The sequence below is a fragment of the Macaca fascicularis genome, chromosome 20, assembly GCF_037993035.2.
Source record: "Macaca fascicularis isolate 582-1 chromosome 20, T2T-MFA8v1.1".
NCBI lineage: Eukaryota > Metazoa > Chordata > Mammalia > Primates > Cercopithecidae > Macaca > Macaca fascicularis.
This window is the reverse complement of record NC_088394.1, coordinates 51,875,812-51,896,378: the sequence shown is the minus strand read 5'-3', so window position 1 is coordinate 51,896,378 and position 20,567 is coordinate 51,875,812. Positions and strand designations below refer to the sequence as shown.

The following is a 20,567-nucleotide window of genomic DNA, read 5'->3' as shown; positions in this document are numbered from 1 at the left end:
AGGGGCCCAGCAGGACATGGACTTGCTGTGCCCAATGCCTGCTCTAATACGAGCTCTCCATGTTTCTGCTGAGTAAACTGTTGGAGGTGGAGAGGTTTGGGCGAGTCCAGATATGACCACTCTCCCAAGTCCTACCCCCTGCTCAGAAGTTAAGGCCTGTTCCTAGGATTTTACTTTCCACGTCATATAGTTCCTCATGGGAAACCAGAGGGATTCCCCAGGGAAAACAATAACCCCAGCCAACTGTCACTTAAACAAGAGACGTATTGCTTACAGCTGAAGTGATGCAGGGGAGTTATACGTATTAAGCAAAAATGAGATCTATTGTAAGGCTTGGTAGGCTGCGGCTTCACCCATCACAATGTGCAGAGTCATCATGAACCAGAAATGGGCTTCAGAGGGTGCAGCCAGATCCAGGCAAAACCTAGGAGTGGCCAAAAAAGATCTCTGTTTGCAGAATTGGCTGGTGTCACAAGCGGGCATGTGATTGAGTAGTGGTTCAGGAGAAGAACTAATCCTTACCTTTTATATTTTGTGAACACAGCACCACAAAATCTTCATCGGCCAAGAGCCAGGGCTGCTTCCCAGGTTGCAAAGGTCAGCTGGCTAGGGCAACAGGGCAGGATGGCTAGCAGGCATGTGCATGTGCACGTGTGTGTGCGTTGTGTGTGTTGTGCTGAGTGAGTGGGACTAGCCTTGCTTTCTACTTAGGAGGACCACCCAGATTGTCCCTTGTGGATACACACAGGGATGCTTTTTATTAGCATGCAGTTTATCAACCAGGTTTCTGTCCTGGATAAAAGTAAGGAAGGAACCCTAAAGCCCAGGTCAACTTTTGTAGAGTCAAACAGCTCTGGGGACTGATTCTCATGCTGTCACAGCATCCTCATTTCCATCACAAAATGCCTCTCACCAGCCTGCACATGGCTAGAATGAGTGCTAATGAGCATCTCTTTTTGAATTTGAGTCTCTAGAAGCTTCATTTCAGCTACAACTCAAGGCCTTGGGCAAGAATCCATCAGCAGCTCAGGGACTGTCGTGTACTTTATGGCTGCTGGTTGCCCAATCTTTCCTGATGTCAATTGCGGTCAGGCCTGGACAAGGGCAGGCTTGCCAAGTGACATTGGGAAAATAGAACATGGCTCCCCAGGTACCTGGTACCTGGCTCTCATCTTTCTCTCTTTTTCTTTCCTTCTTCCTTTCTCTTTCTTTCTTTCCTTCCTTCTTTCCTTCTTTCTTTCCTTCTTTCTTTCTTCCTTTCTTTCCTTCTTTCTTTCTTTCTTTCTTTCTTTCTTTCTTTCTTTCTTTCTTTCTTTCTTTCTTTCTTTCTATCTTTCTCTCTCCTTCTTTCTTTCTTTTCTTCTTTCTTTCTCTTTCTTTCCTTCTTTCTTTCTTTCTTCTTTCTTTCTTTCTTTCTTTCTTTCTTTCTTTCTTTCTTTCTTTCTTTCTTTCTTTCTTTCTTTCTTTCTTTCCTCTCTCTTCTTTCCTCCTCCTCCTCTTCTTCTTCTTTTTCTTCTTCTTCTCTTCTTCTTTCTTCTCTTCTCCTTCTCCTTCTTCCTTTTTTTCTTCTTCTTTCTTTTTCTTCTTCTTCCTTTCTCCTTCCTCTTGTAGATATAGAGTCTTACTATGTTGCCCAGATTGGTCTTGAACTCCTCTCTCAAGCAATCCTCCCACCTTCGCCTCCCAAAGTGCTAGGACTGTGGAGCAGGAAGTGTTGCCACGGTGCCCAGTCTCCCCTGGCTATTTCTATCCCTTCAGTCATACCATGCTCAGCCTGGGTCAATGAACTGACAAGGCAATTTGCCTTAGATAAGGCTACCAATGAGAATATCTCCCTGATGTATAAAAGCAAGAGAAATGGCTGCCAGCCACACTGTGCTGGAAGGCAGAAGCCTCAAGATCTGGTTTTGACTTTGCCATTGAGTGGCTGTGTGACCTAAGGCAGTGCCTCCCCATCTCTGGGCCTTAGTTTCTTTTGGGAATAAATAACAGAATTGAGTTGAGCCTATGTATTAGTCTACTTAGGCTGCCAGAACAAAATATCACAAACTGGGTGGCTTAGACAACAGAAATCAATTTAAGATCCTGAGACAGCATTAATCTCACAGGGTTATTTTGAGAACTGAGATCCTGCATACAAAACTCTCGGCATAGTGTTTGCCACACAGTAAGCTCTCAGTAAATATTTGTCAATGAATGTATGAAGAAATAAAAGTGGAAAATGCAAATAAGTAAAAACACTGACAAGATTACAGCCAGGAAATGGCTGTTGTAATTCTAATTAGATATATAGCCTTCCAGTGTTTTCCTATGCAAATAAAGACATATGTTACTACTAAAACAGGACCATATCATACCTGTCAAGATTTTCAAAAAATATTTCATCATTTTATTGAAATGTAAGTCACATACCATTAAGTTTACCTTTTTAAAGTGTACAATCTAGTGGTTTTTAGTATATTCCCAAAGTTGTGCTAACATCATCATTATTTAATCCCAGAACATTTTTACCACTGCGAAGATAAAACTCATACCCATTAGCAGTTACTCCTCATTCCCCTCTCTATCCCCTTCCCCCAGCCCTGTCAACCACTTTCGGTCTCCATGGATTTAACCATTCTGGAAATTACATATAAAAAGCATCATACAACATGTGACCTTTTGTGGCTGGCTACTTTCCTTTACCATGATGTTTTCCAGCCTCACCCACATTGTAGCATGTTCTTATGACTGTATGATACGCCTCTGCAAGCATAGACCACACTTTATTTACACATTCATCAGGTCATGGACATGTGGGTTCTGCCCATTTTTTGACTAGGATGAATGACACTGCTCTTTGTGTACCAGTTTTTGTATGGACGTGTTTTCAGTTCTCTTGGTTACACACCTAGGAGGGGAGTTGCTGGGTCATATGGAAACTCTATGTTGAACTTTTTGAGGAACTGTCTACACCACACAACAATTTATAATCTGTTGTTTTCTCCTTCACAACGTATCCTGTCTTCATTGTTAATAAATAGCTGTGCACATCACTATTTTGAGTGAATACGTCATATCTCCTTAGCCAGCTATACCAGAGTGTGTTTAGTTAATTCCCTATTGTTGGACATTTAATGATCCCATGAAAGAGGCTTTGAACGACATCCTTGTGTCCCCAGCAGCTTGTAAATGACAGTTTTCCAGGTGTGCTCAGAGCGCTCTGTATTCCCTTAATTTGGTGATTTCACATTGCCTTGATATCACCCCTGCGGCTTCTCCACCCCATCTGTCTTGTCTACCAATGGTGAGCCCCCTGAGAAGCTGAACCATGTCTTGAAATAGCCTTTGTATTCATTATATGTGGTCAGGTGCCAAGTATTTTGGTAAATGTTCATAGAGTGGATGGGTACATGGATGGATGGATGATTAGAGCCAGGGACTCTGGGAGGAGAAAGTTCATTTTTACGTTTTGTCCAAAAATTCATGCTTTGGAAAGTCGTGAGTTCTCTGATACTGATGGTGTGTAACAGGGGCTGGGCCAGTTGGCAGGATATTGTGAAGCTAATTCAGGCCTCAGAAAGGGGACTAGATGAAATTTAAGATCGCTTCCAAGCTTGAGAGCCTGGAACGCTATGAAACACAAGCTCTGGGAGCTGAGATATGTCCTAACTTACACAGCTGAGCTGTGAGGTGTCAGTGGCTCTAACATTTTCCAAATTTTTTCTGAGGACCTCAGATTAAACCTCCCCTTTGCCTGAAAGCATCTGCCTGCTGGTGCAGGCCTTTGGGGGCCCTCACAGCGCACTGAGGTTAGAGTCCTGCAAGGGAGAAACCCTTATGTAACAAGTAGTTGGGCGAGTTTACAGCTCTCTGTAATCTGAGAGTGTAGTCCAGAGTGGTTTGATGAAAGAGGGTAAACTGTGGGTGGGCGTGGCTTGAGGTCCCAATAGAAGCCCAGGGAAATCTGGGGAAAGGCAGGGCTTTTCTGATATCTCCCAGTTAGAGGATTAGGCAATTGGCATCGCAGGGCTGTAACTCGCGGGTGGGGCTGGGCTCCAGGGCTGGACAGCGCAGTCCCTCCGAGCTGCAGGGAGACCTCGCAGGCCCCGAAAACTGTCGCCCTTCCACGATGTGGCTCCGTGCTCTTGTCCTGGCCACTCTTGCTGCTTTCACGGCTTGGGGTGAGTCCTTCTGAAATCAAATATGCGGGGCACTTTTTGAAATCCTTGTTCTGGGCTGAGGTTTACGCAGATGCATAGAAAGGCAAACACAACAGGTCCGGCTCGGCGGCTGTGCGCGTCCTCCGTACTTGGACTTGGACTTGGAGCAGCTGAGCCTGGCCAGCCCGGTCCGCGCAGAGATGCAGGGAGGGTGAACATCCTGAGACCGCCCTGCACTGCTCCCCCCATGCAGGCCGGCAGCTGGCCCACCTCAGACCTCACACACGAGAAATTTAGGCAGCTCAGTTTACTGTCCCTTAATTAGTGCCGTTATGGCTGGATCACGGAAAGCGGCTCAGCAGAATATTCAGAGCATTGACTCTGGAGCCAGAGTGCGTGGGTTTGAGTTCCCACTGGGCGCTTCACAGCTGTGTGTCCCTAGGCAAGGGACTGAGCTTTTCCCTGCTTGGGTTACCCCCTCTCTGAAATAGAGGTGGCATTGCTACCTACCTCACTGGGCTTTGGTGAGGAGGAAATGAGTCGTTGTTTCTAAAGCACTCTTGGCAGCCCCTGGTATGTAGAAAGCTCAAAAAAGGGGTGGATAAATAAAGGCTTTGTTTAAAAACGTAGTATATGAATAGAAAATTTGAGCTGTGGTCAGGCCACTATATCAGGACCTCTTGCCATTAAAAAGACAGTTTCTTACTCATGTTCTCAACAGGAGGAGGACACCAGTGGGCGGGGCACAAGGGGAAGCAGCAGAGCATGGGGAGGGGACAGGGCGGATCTCAGGCCAGGGGGCTTTTACTGTGGCTTCCACTGGAAAGAAGCAGCAAGGCAGGGCAGGCAGGCTGAGGACTGGCGAGTTGGGATAATTCAGGAGGCTCTGGGGCACAGGGACTGTTCCTGGTTGTCTGTACCTAACCCTGGCATGATTAGGGCAGGTGGGTAGTGGCCAGGGCGTGGCCACCCGACCAAAGAGGCGGTTGGGGTGTTGGCTCCGGGTTGGCTGGACTCTGGGAGGGACAGTTTCTCCAAGGTCAACAAGGCCTCAGATGCCAGAGCATCAGAATACAGAAAGCAAAAGACATGGTACATACAGGGGTGCAGCGAGGGGCCTCGAAATGCCCCCGTGCCATTTTATAGACGGAGAATCTGAGACTCACACAGGGAAATGTACTTGCCCAAGATCAACCCGAAAATCCTGCCTGGGCCTGTCTCTGGGTCCTGAATCCTGACAGCCCAGGCCCCGTCTGCATCCTGTCTTCCTTCTGGCAGCCTGACAGTGTGAGAGCTCTGGAACTGTGGGGAAGGGCAGAGGAAGAGAGGAATCCTATTTGAAACTGAATGTTCCTTTACCTCTGGTTACTCCTGGCGATGCCATCCATTTCCTTCCTTAGGAAGACCATACAGGCTGCCTTCACTTCCTCAGTTTCCTCCTCTGTATAATGGACATGTTGATGCCTACCCAGCAAGGCTTCTTTGAAAATTAAACAAACTGGAATGCATGCCTGGCTCATAGTAGGTGCCCACCATGTTCATGTTTCATATAACAACAGCGGCAACTGCTCTTGTTCTCATTCTTATTTCTGCTTCCCCCCATTCACCCACTTTTTCACCCTTGGCATTCTGGCTGTCATCCTCCTCATCCCGTTGAATGAATCCCTGAGCTGAGAAAGACCAGCCCAGGGGTTTCTTCTCTGCCTTGGCCTTCCTCCACCTCCCTGAAGCCCTCAGCACTCTTAGCTGGTTCCTCGACCTCTTCTTCCCTGGGCTTCCAGGACACTGGAATGTTCTCTCCTCCCTACACTGATGGATCTTCTGTCCTGGCTGTAGTGCTCCCTGTGTTTGATCTTTGTTCTTTTCCCTTCCCTCTCACACTGACATCTTCGATGAAGTCATACACATCCATGGTGTGTATGCTCACTGTCTAGGAGAAGATTCTGCCCTGCTCCCCCACAAACTTCCAGCCTTGAAGTGCGCTTGTCCGGTGGCATCATCTTGCCATGATACCTCACTGACATCTCCACTGAGCCTGTGTAAACAGGGATCCAGCATCACAAGCCATCTCAGTCTTCTTTCCCTTCCATTTCCCCCACCTCTGGTCAGGGACTGAGTCTTTTTCTTTTCTTTTCTTTTCTTTTCTTTTTTCTTTTCTTTTCTTTCCCTCCCTCCCTCACTCCCACTTTCTTTCCTTCCTTCCTTCTTTCCTTAGTTCCTTCCTTCCTTAGTTCCTTCCTTAGTTCGTTCGTTCGTTCCTTCCTTCCTTCCCTCCTTCCCTCTCTTTCTTTCCTTCATTCTTTTTCTTTCTTTCTTTCTTTCTTTCTTTCTTTCTTTCTTTCTTTCTTTCTTTCTTTTCTTTCCTTCTTTCCTTCCTTCCTTCCTTCCTTCCTTCCTTTGTTCCTTCCTTCCTTGTCTCTCTCCTTCCTTCCTTCCTTCCTTCCTTCCTTCCTTCCTTCCTTCCTTCCTTCCTTCCTTCCATCCTTCCTTCCTTCCTTCCTTCCATCTCACTCTTTCACCCAGACTGGAATTGCAGTTGTGCAATCTCAGCTAACGGCAACCTCTGACTCCTGGGTTCAAGTGATTCTCCTGCTTCAGCTTCCTGAGGAGCCAGGATTACAGGCACATGCTACCATGCCCAGCTATTTTTTGTATTTTCAGTAGAGAGGGGTTTTCACTATGTTGGCCAGGCTGGTCTTGAACTCCTGACCTCAAGTGATCTGCCTGCATTGGCCTCCCAAAGTGCTGCGATTACAGGTGAGCCACTGAGCCTGGTCTCCAAGTCTTTCAAAATACCTTTTAGACATAATCATATTTCTTCATATTTTTTCTTTTTTTATTTAAAAATTTAAAATAATTTAGATGGGGTGGGAGGATTTCAGGTGAAGACCAGAAATCCCATACAGTGCAGAAAACATGGAAATCACCAAGAAAACAGGCCACCTGTAATGCCACCACCCATTGCTGTCGCTAAACATGCTTCCAAGGATGTTCATCTCAGTATTATTTGTAATTAGCAACAACAACAAAAGAGAAGAAGCTAAATATTGACATTACAGGGTTGACTATTGATAAGATGAGCATGGAGTCTGTTGTGTAACTGGGCTTTGCATAAGAGGTTTCCATTGTGATTGGATATTCCCCTTTAAGACCAAATCCGAATTGTTCTGTTCTGTTCTAGCCCCACGCCTTGAGGGAGGTGTTGACGTCTTGTCTGTATCCAAAGCAGAGCAGCTGGGAGGACAAGAGGCTGGAAATGATTTCCTAGGAGGGAAGCTTAGATCAACTGAGGTCACTGGAGCCAGATAGGACCTGAGGGGTGGGCAGCAAGATCAAGTGTCTGAAAGGCCACAAGCTGCAGGTCAGATCAGGCCAGTATAGTCCCATGACAGGTAGAACCAGGATTGATGCAGAGGATGCGGGAAATGAATTTCAGCTCAGTGGGGAAGCAGTGTCTGTGCTGCAAGAACGGAGCAGACCTGCCCAGGGCCACCAGAAGAATCATCCTTGACCTGATCACATCCTTTATCTGGAACGGTTCCTGCTGCTTATTTGTCCACTAAAGAAAACTCAAGTGCTTAGCCTGGCATTCTAGGGCCTCCCTGACATGTGCTCTGTCATTCCAGGAATATTTTCCACTCCCCACACACTCCACCTGGTGCACGTGGGCCAGCCCCCTCTCCCAGACAGGCTCTGCGTTCTGCTGCTCTGAGCCTCAGCACATTCTCTTCTCTCTGCTGTGTACCACCCTCTGCGTCTCATCTCCTCTGATTCAATCCTCCCCTATCGCAAGTCCCAGCTCCTCCATGATGCCCACAATCAGAAGGCCTTGCCCCTCTTCTAATTCCTAGACTGTCTTATGGGTACCTCTCCCAGGACACGGCCACTTCCTTCCCAGCTGTAGGCCCAGGTCTATATGTGACCCTTCCCTATAAGGGTCAGTGCTTCTGAGAATATTGGGCACCCCTTGTTCGTCCTCTCATCCAGCATGCAGCTCAGTGCCAGGATTGTAATGGATAAATGTTTCCAGAGGCTTCTAAGGGGAAAGCTAAATGTCTTGTTCTTTCCTAGTAGCTCTCCTTCTTGCATTTATTTTTGGCTGGATGTTTTTATGCCTCCAATTCTAATTTGCTCCTTAAACCAGCTCGATGAGTTATGAAGGACATTGATCCTCATCCCTATGATATATCAACAGAAACTGAGGCCTAGAGGGTTTAGGTGACTTATTTAAGATTACTCACTTAGAAAGTGGCAAACCCCACCTGGAATCCAGGTCCAGCCTTTTGCTTCTGATGCATCCTGATTTCTTCTCCATGTCCAGCAGGGCACCCGTCCTCGCCACCTGTGGTGGACACCGTGCATGGCAAAGTGCTGGGGAAGTTCGTCAGCTTAGAAGGATTTGCACAGCCTGTGGCCGTTTTCCTGGGAATCCCTTTTGCCAAGCCCCCTCTTGGACCCCTGAGGTTTACTCCACCGCAGCCTGCAGAGCCATGGAGCTTCGTGAAGAATGCCACCTCTTACCCTCCTATGTAAGCCAGGGATGGCTGTGGCATGTGTCTGTGGGGGATGTTCGCCTCAAAGTGATGCAGGAAGGAGTCAAGGCAGTCCCCCGATGGGTTGATCCTTTGCTCTGGAATCCTTAAGATCATTGTAGATCCTTAAGAACATTCCAGAAGTCTCACAGCATTCTGGAGTCCATTATTTAACACATGTTTATTGAGCTCCTACTGTGTGCCAGGCATGTTCTGGGTTCTTGGGATCCATTAGTGAACAAACCAAAGATCCCTAGGTTCATGGAGCGTGCATTCTAGCAGCGGGAGACAGAGAAGAACAACATGCAAATTACTCCATAGATTATGTGAAATATTAGAACGGGATAAGTGCCTTGGAAACAAAGAAGCACTTAAGCAGGCCAGGGAGATCAGAAGGAAGGATCCCATGAATTCCTCTGTTCTGAATTTTGACACAGTGGGGAGAAGGGAGGGCCAGAAGGTGTGTGGGTGGCAAGTGTACTGAGGTGTCCGCTCGGCAAGTGCTCAACTCTCAAGTGTGCCCAGTTCCGTATTCCTGAGGAGAAGGATGGGAGGTGTGTCCATTCACCCTGGCCAGGCTGGGAAGAAAAGCCCAAAAGTCCATTCACCCTGGCCAAGCTGGGAAGAAAAGCCCAAAGGTTCTAATTGGCCTCACCACCACTCCCCAGGGTACCAAGGACCCTACAGGCATCAGAGTGGACCCCACTCATCTCAGTAGCCAGGCATTCGGAGGCTTTCCAGCAGTCCACCTCTGCCTTCTTTCTTTCCTTTTAAAAAAAATAATATATACTGTTTTTATTTTGTGACTGCAAAAGTAATATATACTTATTATGGAAAATTTAGGAAATTCAGAGAAGGAAAAATAAGAATATTAAAATCACATACAATATCCCACCACCCAGCGAGAACAACTATCAGTGTTTTAGATGGTAAAGTATTATGATCTAATATTTTGTTTGTATTCCAGTTTTTTGCCTGTTGCTATACTTTCTTCCTTTAAAATGTATGTCATGAGCATCATTCCATCCCAAGAAATAGCACAGCCTGATGTTAACAGCTGCATTACATTGGGTATTGAACCATAATTAATTTCCCCAAGCTTTTATTTGGGGTTATTAAGTTACATATGATGTTTTTAATAATATAACATCATGAATGTGAAACCTTTATGCACACTCGTGAATAGTTTTGGATAACTTCTCAGAAATGACATTTCTGAGTGAAAGAGTATATATCTCTTGTTTGATTTCCCTTCCAAAATATTCCAACTACACTCCTCCCACTGATGTATGAAAATCTCCATTTGGCAGACTCTTGGCAATGCTTGGGGTTATTAAAAATGTTTTGACTATTGGATAGGCAAAATAATAATAACAATAACAGCAATAGTATTTTCCTCTTTAGTTTGTGTTTATCTGAAGACCAGTCAAGTTGAGTTCTTTTTCCCTTTCTTCACATTGGAATGTCTTTTGATTATTATTATTATTGTTACGCTGCTTGTACTGGGTGTTCTGTAGGAAAATCTCCCAGGATGGAAATCAAGAAGTCATCTTTGCTGGCTCTGATTCTGTCACTTGACAGCTGTGTCATCCAGAGCCTGAGTGCCTCAGTTTCCTCATGTACCTACTGGGGGCGGTGACGCCTGCCTTCCGGTACTTTGAGATCTGGGACTGTGGCTTATAATATACTTGTGTATAAGAACCACATGGCAGGAATCTTCCTGGCTATGTAACCTTGGGTAGGTTCTCTAACCTCTCTGGGCTTCAGTTTTCTCATTTGTAAAATGGAGATAATAGAACCTATGTAATGGGACTGATCTGAGGCTTAAATGAGTTAATATACAAAGGGTACTTAAAACAGTGCCTGGAACACTGGAAGGACTCAATAACTATTACCAGTGTTCATCTATGTTGTATCCTTGAGATCTTTCATCAAGGTAACCAACAGCACTTTCCTGAGAGAGGCAGATGGTAGAATCTTGACGTGTCAAGGCTCCAAGACCCATGTAGAAATCACTCCCCTCACTTAGACCTGGCAGATTGGGACCCAGAATGGGAAAGGAATTCACCCAAAGTCACCCTGTAAATGCGTGGGAGAGACAAATTAGAGCACAGTTCTCCTGATGTTGTCCCACAGAGATTTCCCTCCTCAGCTATCAGGGAAATGTCACCTCCCAGGGAGGATCAGTATATTTGTTGTCTCCCCTCCTTGATGCTGGGAGTCCCAAATGCTCCGGGAAGGGAAGAGGTGTGAAGCCCTTCTCACTCTGCTTGGTCTTAGGAGACCTCAGTAAATCCCAGCGCCCCCACCTGGAGCCCCTGATAGCCTCCTACTCACTACAGTGTCGTGAGTCTGTAAATATCTAGTCCATTTTCAAGCTTAAATCTCCCAGTCCAAGGCGCTGCCTTCGATGACACCTGGCTTAGATGTGGTTGAACTTCAGGGGTTCTTGTTTCCCCTTCCCCAGGTGCTCCCAAGATGCCGTGGCAGGGCAGGTACTCTCAGAGCTATTTACAAACCGGAAAGAGAACATTCCTCTCAAGCTTTCTGAAGACTGTCTTTACCTCAATATTTACACTCCTGCTGACTTGACCAAGAAAAACAGGCTGCCGGTAAGCCTTGGGATCCCCTGGTCAAGGTGTGTCAGTTCCAGGAACCCGGATCTTCTAGTATAGATGGGAAGGGGATGAAGGCAGCTTGAGGAGGGAACTGCACCTCAAGGCCAGGACCTCAGGGCCTCCACAGGAAACACAGGCTTTCCACTCCTCAGTTTCCCCTCGTGACACAGGGACTCTGGGGGAGTTTGCTGTGCATCTTTAATGAACATCTTAATTGTTCCAAGTTCCCTCATGCTAATAGAAGGATGAGAATAATTACTTTTAGTTACTAGATGAACAATCTGATACACAGAGTGGGTAAGACATGATTTTCAATAATGTTAGCAGTGGAAGAAACTTAGAGAAAAACCAATACCCCAACTCTTTCTTTTCAGATAGAGAAACTGTGGCCCAGAGGGAAGGGGAGGTCACCCAGTAGGGTAGTTTGGTTCAAGTCTTCTGATCTTCAAACCAGTGCTTTTGACACGGAGTAGGGCATTGAGCTTGTATGTGGCCTTTCTCCAGCACACCAACATTAATCTGGGGTAACTTTCACCGTCCGGGTACGGGCTTTAAGGGAAAAATGTGGGACAAACCCAGAAGCACTTCCTTTTGCCTTTGGCCAAATATCTGGGATTTTTTTCTTTTTTTTTTTTTTTTTTTTTTGAGACGGAGTCTCGCTCTGTCGCCCAGGCTGGAGTGCAATGGCCGGATCTCAGCTCACTGCAAGCTCCGCCTCCCGGGTTCACGCCATTCTCCTGCCTCAGCCTCCCGAGTAGCTGGGACTACAGGCGCTGCCACCACGCCCGGCTAGTTTTTTGTATTTTTAGTAGAGACGGGGTTTCACCGTGTTAGCCAGGATGGTCTCGATCTCCTGACCTCGTGATCCGCCCACCTTGGCCTCCCAAAGTGCTGGGATTACAGGCGTGAGCCACCGCGCCCGGCGGCTCTGGGATTTTTTTCTACCTATTTTCCCTCCCTAATTGTCTTGGCAAAGGCTGATGACCCAGTGAGTCAGCATTTCTCAAATAAGTGAAGGGCAGGAGGTGGGGCAGGCTGCCAGCTGCAGGTTGCAGGATAGGTAGAATCTTCTGGCAAAGGAGGCCACTCCAGGGTGTAAAAACAAGGGGTGTTGTGTCCAGCCAGTCTCCCAGGGGCACCGTGGCATGGTGCCCAGGAGTGGGGGAGCAGGTCTGCGAACGTGGGACTAGAAGTTGTCTCTACATGTGCTTTGTAAGACAGAGGAAGTGGGGAAAAAAGTTTCTTTCTTTCTGTCTTCCTGTCTTCCTGTCTTCCTTCCTTCCTTCCTTCCTTCCTTCCTTCCTTCCTTCCTTTCTCTCTCTCTCTCTCTTTCTCTCTCTCTTTCTTTCTTTCTTTCTTTCTTTCTTTCTTTCTTTCTTTCTTTCTTTCTTTCTTTCTTTCTTTCTTTCTTTCCTTCTTTCTTTCCTCCTTTTCTTTCTTCTATTGTGTACTCAGTGCCCCATATACACAATCAGACCCGGTGTTTCAGCAAAAGGAGGAACATGAACCCACTCCACGCAGCCCCTGCCTTCAAATATCTTGCCATCTGGGCTGTAGAGACATATTCTCTCTTCAGTATGTTATTGCAGGCCAGCCTGCGGGCTCAGCCTTCACACAAAGATGGATGCACACTCAGTCCCTCCCCAGGAGGCAGGCAGGGATTAGAGGTGTGGGAGAAACAGGGGCTCTGGGAACCTCGAGGCAGGAGAACCTCCAGGAATGGCCACAGGTTCTAGAACTACATGGTCTAGATTTAAATCCTGATTCTGCCTCTGCTGAGAGACTTGGAAGTTTCTTAACTTCTCTAAGCCTCTGTTTCCTCAAAATGGAAATCATCACATATGATCAGTCAAGGGTGACCACTAAGCTTGATCTCAGTCCCTGGCTAAGTAGGCAGAGGCAGGCTCGTACCCCTACCCTAACAGTGGACTCACTGCTCTGTGGCCGGCGCCTGCAGTATGCTGGGCAGCTCAAAGTGTGGACTCTGGAGCCAGACTGCCTGGGTTAAAGTCCTGCTGCTACCATTTTTGATTTGTAGGACCTTGGGCAGGTTAAGTGCCTCCATTTTCCCACCTGGAGAATGGGACAGAATTAGTACCTACCCAGTGGATATTTTATTTTACTGTGCTTAGAACAGCACTTGGGACGTAGTTTATGAGTTCTTTTTTATTTTATTAATATTATTATTACAATATTATTATTTTAACCCCTTTCACTTCTTCCCTGCTATGTGGACTTTTAAAATGCAAGAACCATGCATGAGGAATTGTTTCCACTCTCATCCTCGGGTATTAGCAGAGTCCCTGGCACATAGTAAGTTCTCAGACAGCGTTAGTCCATTGATTGAAGGCATCCTGAAGCGGGTGGGTTTTAGGCTGCGCTGTGCAGGATGGATAGGATTTGGGAATGCAGAGGCATAGAGGAGGCATTTAAGGAAGAGACACCATCACAGGCATGTGTGCTTCTCGAGACAATCATTCAAGCACAGAGAAGTTTACTTCACCATGAGAGAGTAAACTGAGATGAAGCTGAGATACAAGGGCTCTTCAAGGGTACGCTGAGCTGCATGAACAGTTCAGGCTTGAGGGAGTGAGGGGGAGAACACGACATCTTTAGCCTTTGCTATACCCATGATGATGTTCTCAGCATGAAGAACCTTGGGAGGAGGAGGCACTGGAGGCTGGATAGAAAGGAAGGGGCAGCCAGGGTATGTGCAGTGGGGTGGTGGCTTGGGCCCCGGTTGGGAGAATTTTGGAGGAGAGAGACTGCCTTTTGCAACCTTGCTGGGCGCTGGTGAACTTTGGATAACATCCTCCTTCAGTTGTGACCAACAGGTAGGTCACCAAACAAGACGCCTTCTGAGTGCTCCCAGGCTCTGTGACCTATAACTGGTATGTTGCTTCCTCCCTGCCCAGGTGATGGTGTGGATCCACGGAGGGGGGCTGATGGTGGGTGCAGCATCAACCTATGATGGGCTGGCCCTTGCTGCCCATGAAAACGTGGTGGTGGTGACCATTCAATATCGCCTGGGCATCTGGGGATTCTTCAGGTAAGAAATTAGACTCTCCTCACTGCACTTTGACCCCCAACGTGAGGCTGCTGGGACCCAGCTCTGGTCATGTCAGCCCTCAGGGGACCTTAGCTAGGTTCCATAGTAAGGCATCCAAGCCCCTTCATAATAGTACACTACCTACCCTCTCACTCCCCAGCCACACTCATCCGCTTGCCTCTGAGCTTTTCCATGTGCTGTTCCCTCTGCCTGGAATGCTTATTCTACCTAAAGAACTCCTCTTCATCCTGCAAGACCCAGCCCCCAGTTACCTCCACTGAAAGACTCATCTCTTCTTCACCTATGTTTATCCAGCACATTGCGTTTCTCTGTCATGACACTTAGCAGGCAGCCCAGCTCTTGAAGGTTGACACATCTGACTTCTCATGGAAAGCAGGGAAGGGGCAGAGTCACAGAGGGAGCTCAGAGCATGTTGTGGGTGAAGGAATGGGGGCTGCAAAAGGTGGGGTTTGGGAGCATCTGACTCCTTCCTGGAGGAGTGTTGGGGTCCTCTCACCCCATGTTCTGCTTGAAATCTGGCAAGTGCGGGAAGCAAGGATGGAGTCTTCCCCATCAGGTCTCCATGGGGACAGGAGTCAGATCTCCTTCAAGGTACAAACTACTATGAACCTTTTCTAAGTGTTACCATCCCAGCACCCCAACCCTAAGCGAGTGTTGGGAGGGCTGTGGGAGGGATTCCACTCACTGATGAGAATATTTGCCTAGGGAGATGGAGGATGGGTTCTGGTCTATCCATGACCAAGGCATTCCAGGTCAGTCTTGGCAGTATCATCTTCATCCCTTTCAGCCACAGCCTGTGTCTCTGCTCCCCATTATGATAAAGCTGCTTCACGATCTCTCTTCACTTCCTCTCCTCCGTGTGTCTCCTCAACCCATGCCAGTCAGGTTTCTTCCTGAACACGCCACTCGGCTGGTCTCATCGCAGTCACCAATGACCTGCCCCTGCTCTCCATCCAAACTCACAGGACCTCCCAGCAGCAGCCAATGGCCGCTCAGCCACTGCAACATGCTTCCTTCCCAGTCCCTTTCCTGGTCCCTCCTCCTCCCTGTCCACAGGCCTCTCTTTTCTCCCTCTCCCTCCCTACTAATTCCAGTGATCCCAGGGAGCAGCCCAGAGCCCCTGTTTCCAGCCCATCTCACCTTTGAATCCTGCAGGTGTCACTCACTGCCTTCTCCCCACCCCTGGCTGTCTAAAGGGCGCCCCACTCTTCCCAGGGACAAGCTGAATCCTTGACTCCCACTGCCCCTCCACAACAGAGACCCCCTGCTCCTCCCACCGCACCTCCACTCAGTTGCTGCTGTCCCATCCTCCCAGGGGCTCAGGAAAAGGCCTCAGGGTAGCCTGGACTCTCTCTTTTCTCACAACCCTCTTGGCTCCACCTTCAGAATCCACTCAGAATCCACTACTTCGCACCTTCTCTCTGGCTCCTTACCCGGTCAAAGCTCTCTGTCTCTCACCTTGATTATGATCCTAACACTTTCAGATTCCTGCCACTTTTATCCTGAGACTATGTCGCACAGTACTGAGAGTGATCACTTAACATGTGTGTTGAATCTTGCAATGCCCCTGCACAAAACCCTGCAGGGGTTCCCATGTTCCCTACGATGACAGCCAAAGTTCTTATCAGGGCCCCAGGGCTCCTCTAGCTGCACCTCCTGACTCACACTTTCCTTCACTGGGCCCCAGGGCCTTTGCACTTGCTTTTTCTTCTGTCTGGAATTCCTTTCTTCGGAGAGTTACAAGGCTCATGTGCTCTTTGTGCTTGTTTTCTGAAGGTCTTTGCCTCTAAAACCTCAAATGCCACTGCCTCCAAAAGGCCTTCCCTGATTGCAATCTGAAATGGCACCCCCTGTGCCACCCCTGTTTTTTTTCTTATTCCTTTGTATTTACCTCAATGCACTTTGACTACCTAACATCATTATATTCTCTCTATACATCTGTTTATCTGCTTGTGATCTGTACTGGGAGCTCTGTGTCATCACAGGTGTTGCCTGTTTTGCTCTCGGATGTGCTCTAGCTCATAGGATGGTGTCAGGCATACAGTAGATGCTCAGTAAATAGTTGCCAGTTGAGTGAATGTAGAACTATACATCACCACAATGCTGTAGGAATAAAGGCAGGGTCTCAGAGATGCTGAAGCCCAGTCTTATTCTTAAAGGCTCCCTGAGAGCCCCCAGCCCCATCTCTAGTCCTGAAGGTCCTGCCATGACATCTCTGCTCCCCACCCTCAACCTGTTCTCTTCCTCACAGCACAGGGGATGAACACAGCCGGGGGAACTGGGGTCACCTGGACCAGCTGGCTGCCCTGCGCTGGGTCCAGGACAACATTGCCAGCTTTGGAGGGAACCCAGGCTCTGTGACCATCTTTGGAGAGTCAGCGGGAGGAGAAAGTGTCTCTGTTCTTGTGAGTGCTCCTGGCACCAGGTCCAACCCCATGCTTGATGTGATGCTGATGAGACCTCTTGGATACCTGTCAGTCCAGCTATGGATACCTCTGATTACAATACCTGGATTTGGAACTGACCCTACTAACTGCCTAGCATCAGGGGGTGGAAAGCTAAAGAACAAGCTCTCCTTGACCCCCAGGAAGCTCAGAGCTCAGCTTAGTGTTGCGGGGCCATATGAATCTCCAGTTGCAGCCTGCAATGGTGGCATTCTCCTCTTCTAGCTTGGTTCGGCTCTCTCTCTCTCTCTCTCTCTCCTTCCCACTCATTTTCACATAAGTACTCACATCCCTTCTCTTGGGAAGTAGGGATAGGCATAAATTATGAGTGAGGGCAGGCAAAGACAAGAGGTGGACAGAGCTCATTGTTTAGTTAAAACAGAACTACGCGTGGAGGGGACATGGACACTGAGCAGGCTGGGGATTCCTCTGGGGTGGTCTGATGGCTGGTCCATGCCCAAGAAGGAGGCAACAGTCTCTGTGACTGTTGGGCCTGGTGGGCTAGGGGAGGCGGGCAGAGGAAGGAGGGATGGAGCCGGGGATAGGGAGGGATGGGGCAGGGGTTGTGGGACACAGATGCAACCTGGGGGTGTGAGGGGTCCTGCTGGAGTGGGGGATTGGGTGCGGGAGAAACGGGGAGCTGGGGTGAAAAACCAGATGAGAAGTGCCGGGAGCTGTAGGAAGCCTTCCGCCTGCCTCGAAGTGGGCAGAGGGTCAGCCCACTGCTGGAGTCTTCAATCCTGTGTTGGTTTTGTACTTGAATACAAGAGGAAAAATTTTTATACTTTTTAAAGTAGAGAAAAATGAAAAATACAGATAAGCCTAAGAAAGACAAAAAGCCATCTACAATCCCATAACCCGGGGATAGTCACTGTGCTCAGTTTGACATGGATTTTTCTAGTCTTGTTTCCTTGACTTTTTATTTATCTGTCTATCCATCTATCCATCCATCTACCTATCAATGAATCTACCTATCATCTATTATCTATCTTTGTCTTTTTTATTTACAAAAGTACTTTCCTGAATATTATAATACAATGCAACTATTTTACTAAATATTAAGTGCTGTCCCTTAATAGTATCTTTTACAGTTGCACAGTATTCCATGATAAAAATGAAAAACCATTTATTAGCCCAATTGTATAATATTGGAACTGTGAGTTATTTCCAGTGTGTATCATTATAAACAGCAGAGGCATTCTTAGAAATATTCTTGTGCCGCCAGGATCACTTTTTAGGATAAACTCTGATTAATGGAGATGCTGATTCAGAAGTTGTGGCTAGGAGATGCTAAGCTGCCTTTCCAATAAATTTGTTGGTTAGGCTCGGCTGCCACACACCTCCCATTATGTCCCTGCCCTGTGCTCTGTCCCAATCCCGCTGAGGTTCCCTTGGGTGGCCAGGTGGGCGGAGAGCCTGGCAAGCAGGCAGGGCCAGGTGAGGAGCCATTGCGTCCACTGAGCCCCAGGGTCTCAGGGGAAATGGGTCAGGGCAGAGGTGGGGTAGATGTAGCCTGGAAGAGCGAGCAAGTCACTGACCCCACTCCTGAGCATGAACTCTCCTCCCCTCCACTCTGCTCTCAGGTTTTGTCTCCATTGGCAAAGAACCTCTTCCACCGGGCCATTTCTGAGAGTGGCGTGGCTCTCACTGCTGTTCTGGTGAAGAAAGGTGATGTCAAGCCCTTGGCTGAGGTAGGTCTCCTGGTGGACGCCCCCACCCCCTTGGCTCTATGCTCCTGAATCATCAGGGGTCTCTCTTGCGGTGGGTTCTAGCTAATGTTCTCCTAGAATCACTTGAGGCATCAGTGGCTGAGCAGGAAGGGCGAGGAGACACCTTGATTAACGTCCCAGTTTCACAACCAAGGAAACCGACACAGGGCTTGGAGGGGGTTTGCCAAGGGCAGCAGGTGATCAGGGCAGAGCTGGGACTCCAGCTCATGGTCCAGCAGGCAGTACAGTGCCCTGTCAGTGCCCACACTCCTCCTATGTGCCAGGGCCTGGTGCCATGTTGGGCAGTGGGCAGGGGGCAGTGGGCTGAGATGATGTCTTGTATCTCTCAGGGTCTGAGTTCTGTGGACCCACTTGTGGGCTGTCGGCCTAGAACGGTTCCACACTGAGCGCCTGATAACCAGGGTTGGTTCCTGGAGAATTCACTCATTGTTTCATTTGTTCACACAACAAAACTAGGTGAATAAGTGAAGGCAAGAACAAGAGGTGTGCAGAGGTCATTGTTTGGCTCAAAGCCAGATGTCCGTGTGGAGGAAATGTGGACACTATATGGCCTTATGTGGCTCTGCATTCTAGCCAAACACCTAACAACTCCCCAAGCTTCTGCTATAATGTAGGGAATAGATGAGTAGTTACAGAATCACACAATTACAAAGTGTCACCTATGACAAGAGCAGTGAAGGTGAGGTACTTGCTGCTACAGCAGAATCTAAAGAGAGCAGTGAGTCCCGGGGCGGGAAGAGGTTACCAGCGAAGGCTGCCGGAAAAGTGACCAATGAGTCAGGAGCAAGGAATGTCCAGGGAGTGGGAGCAGCACATGCGTGTGTCCTGTGGCAGGAGGCCGCATCCCAATCGCGAGGGAGAGACAGAGACAGGGCCGACGGGGCCAGCGCAGGGAGAGCAGGGGGAGCATGGCGAGTACTGAGAGCTGGGATGTTGGCAGGGGTCACACTGCACAGGACCCTGGCAAGGATTTTGTCATTGTCTGGAGAATGATTGGAAGCCAAAGGAAGAGGTGACAAATAGGAATCCAGACCTAGGCTGAGGAGTGCCCATTGGAGCCAGTGGCATGGAGGATTTCAGTAGATGTGAAAGCTTGTTTGAGGACAGCATCCAAATTTAAAGGGCTGGTACATAGGAGAGAAAATGGGGATGTCAAGAATTTTTAGAATTTTTGAGAATTTTTTTTAGAATTCAATGGTTATAAGCAACAGTCGCCCATTGACCCAACTTAAGTCAAGAAGGAGCATTAGCCTGGTGTGGTGGCTCATGCCTGTCATCCCTGCAATTTGGGAGGCCGAGGCAGAAGGATTGCTTGAGCCCAGGAGTTCAAGACCAGCCAGGGCAACAAAGTGAGACCCTGTCTCTACAAAATATCAAAATATTGAGCTGGGCATGGTGGTGCAAGCCTCTGGGCCCATCTACATGGGAGGCTGAAGAGGGAGGATCACCCGAGCCCAGGAGGTCTAGGCTGCAGTGAGCTGTGTTTGCACCATGGCTCTCCAGCCTGGGAAGCAAAGCAAAACCTTGTCTCAAACACTTCTTTATAAAGGGAGAATTAATTTTTCAAGGAAATAGAGGTCTGGGATGAGGCTGGGCTTTGTGAAAAAATAGGAAACAGAAATTACAAAATGATGGGAATCGTAGACTCTCTTTTTTCTCTCTCTGTCTGTCTGTCTCTCTCTCTCTGTCTCGCCCTCTACTTCTCCCGTTCCCTGTTTATTTACTCGAGAAACACCCTGGGCATTGATTCTGTCCCAGAACCTGCACCAGACTCTGGCGGCCTGTGCACTTGCTCTGCCTCCCCACCATGGAGCCTGCCTGCTCTCCCTCTGTGCCCTTCTTTCTGGCTGCACTTTGTTTCCAGTCTGCATGAGCACCCTATCTGCCCCTAAGCTTAAGGACTCTCTTTTGGTTCCAGAAAGTAGTCAGGCTGTCTTTTCTGTTGTGAAAAATGAGTGTGTTTACATTAGCAGCTCTCCGCCCCAATTTCAGGTCACTTAGGAGAGAGGCTCACTGTCCTGTCTTTGTTTC

General features: G+C 48.1%; 1 protein-coding gene across 3 annotated transcripts in view; it reads left to right on the top strand.

Annotated features, from left to right (window-relative positions):
* The first annotated feature begins 3,958 nt into the window (after positions 1 to 3,958).
* The window catches only part of LOC135968927 (liver carboxylesterase 1-like), a 35,913-nt gene continuing 19,304 nt past the window's right edge, over positions 3,959 to 20,567 (top strand). The window contains exons 1-6 of one of the 3 annotated variants that reach the window (XM_065537562.1): positions 3,959 to 4,163; positions 8,467 to 8,671; positions 11,142 to 11,286; positions 14,208 to 14,341; positions 16,614 to 16,767; positions 18,390 to 18,497. In XM_065537562.1, coding sequence (XP_065393634.1) covers positions 4,112 to 4,163; positions 8,467 to 8,671; positions 11,142 to 11,286; positions 14,208 to 14,341; positions 16,614 to 16,767; positions 18,390 to 18,497 — 798 coding nt within the window. In that variant the 5' untranslated portion in view covers positions 3,959 to 4,111. Of the gene's footprint in view, positions 4,164 to 8,463; positions 8,672 to 11,141; positions 11,287 to 14,207; positions 14,342 to 16,613; positions 16,768 to 18,389; positions 18,498 to 20,567 lie in introns of all 3 variants that reach the window. The other 2 variants (XM_065537561.1, XM_074027001.1) reach the window with 2 other exon arrangements.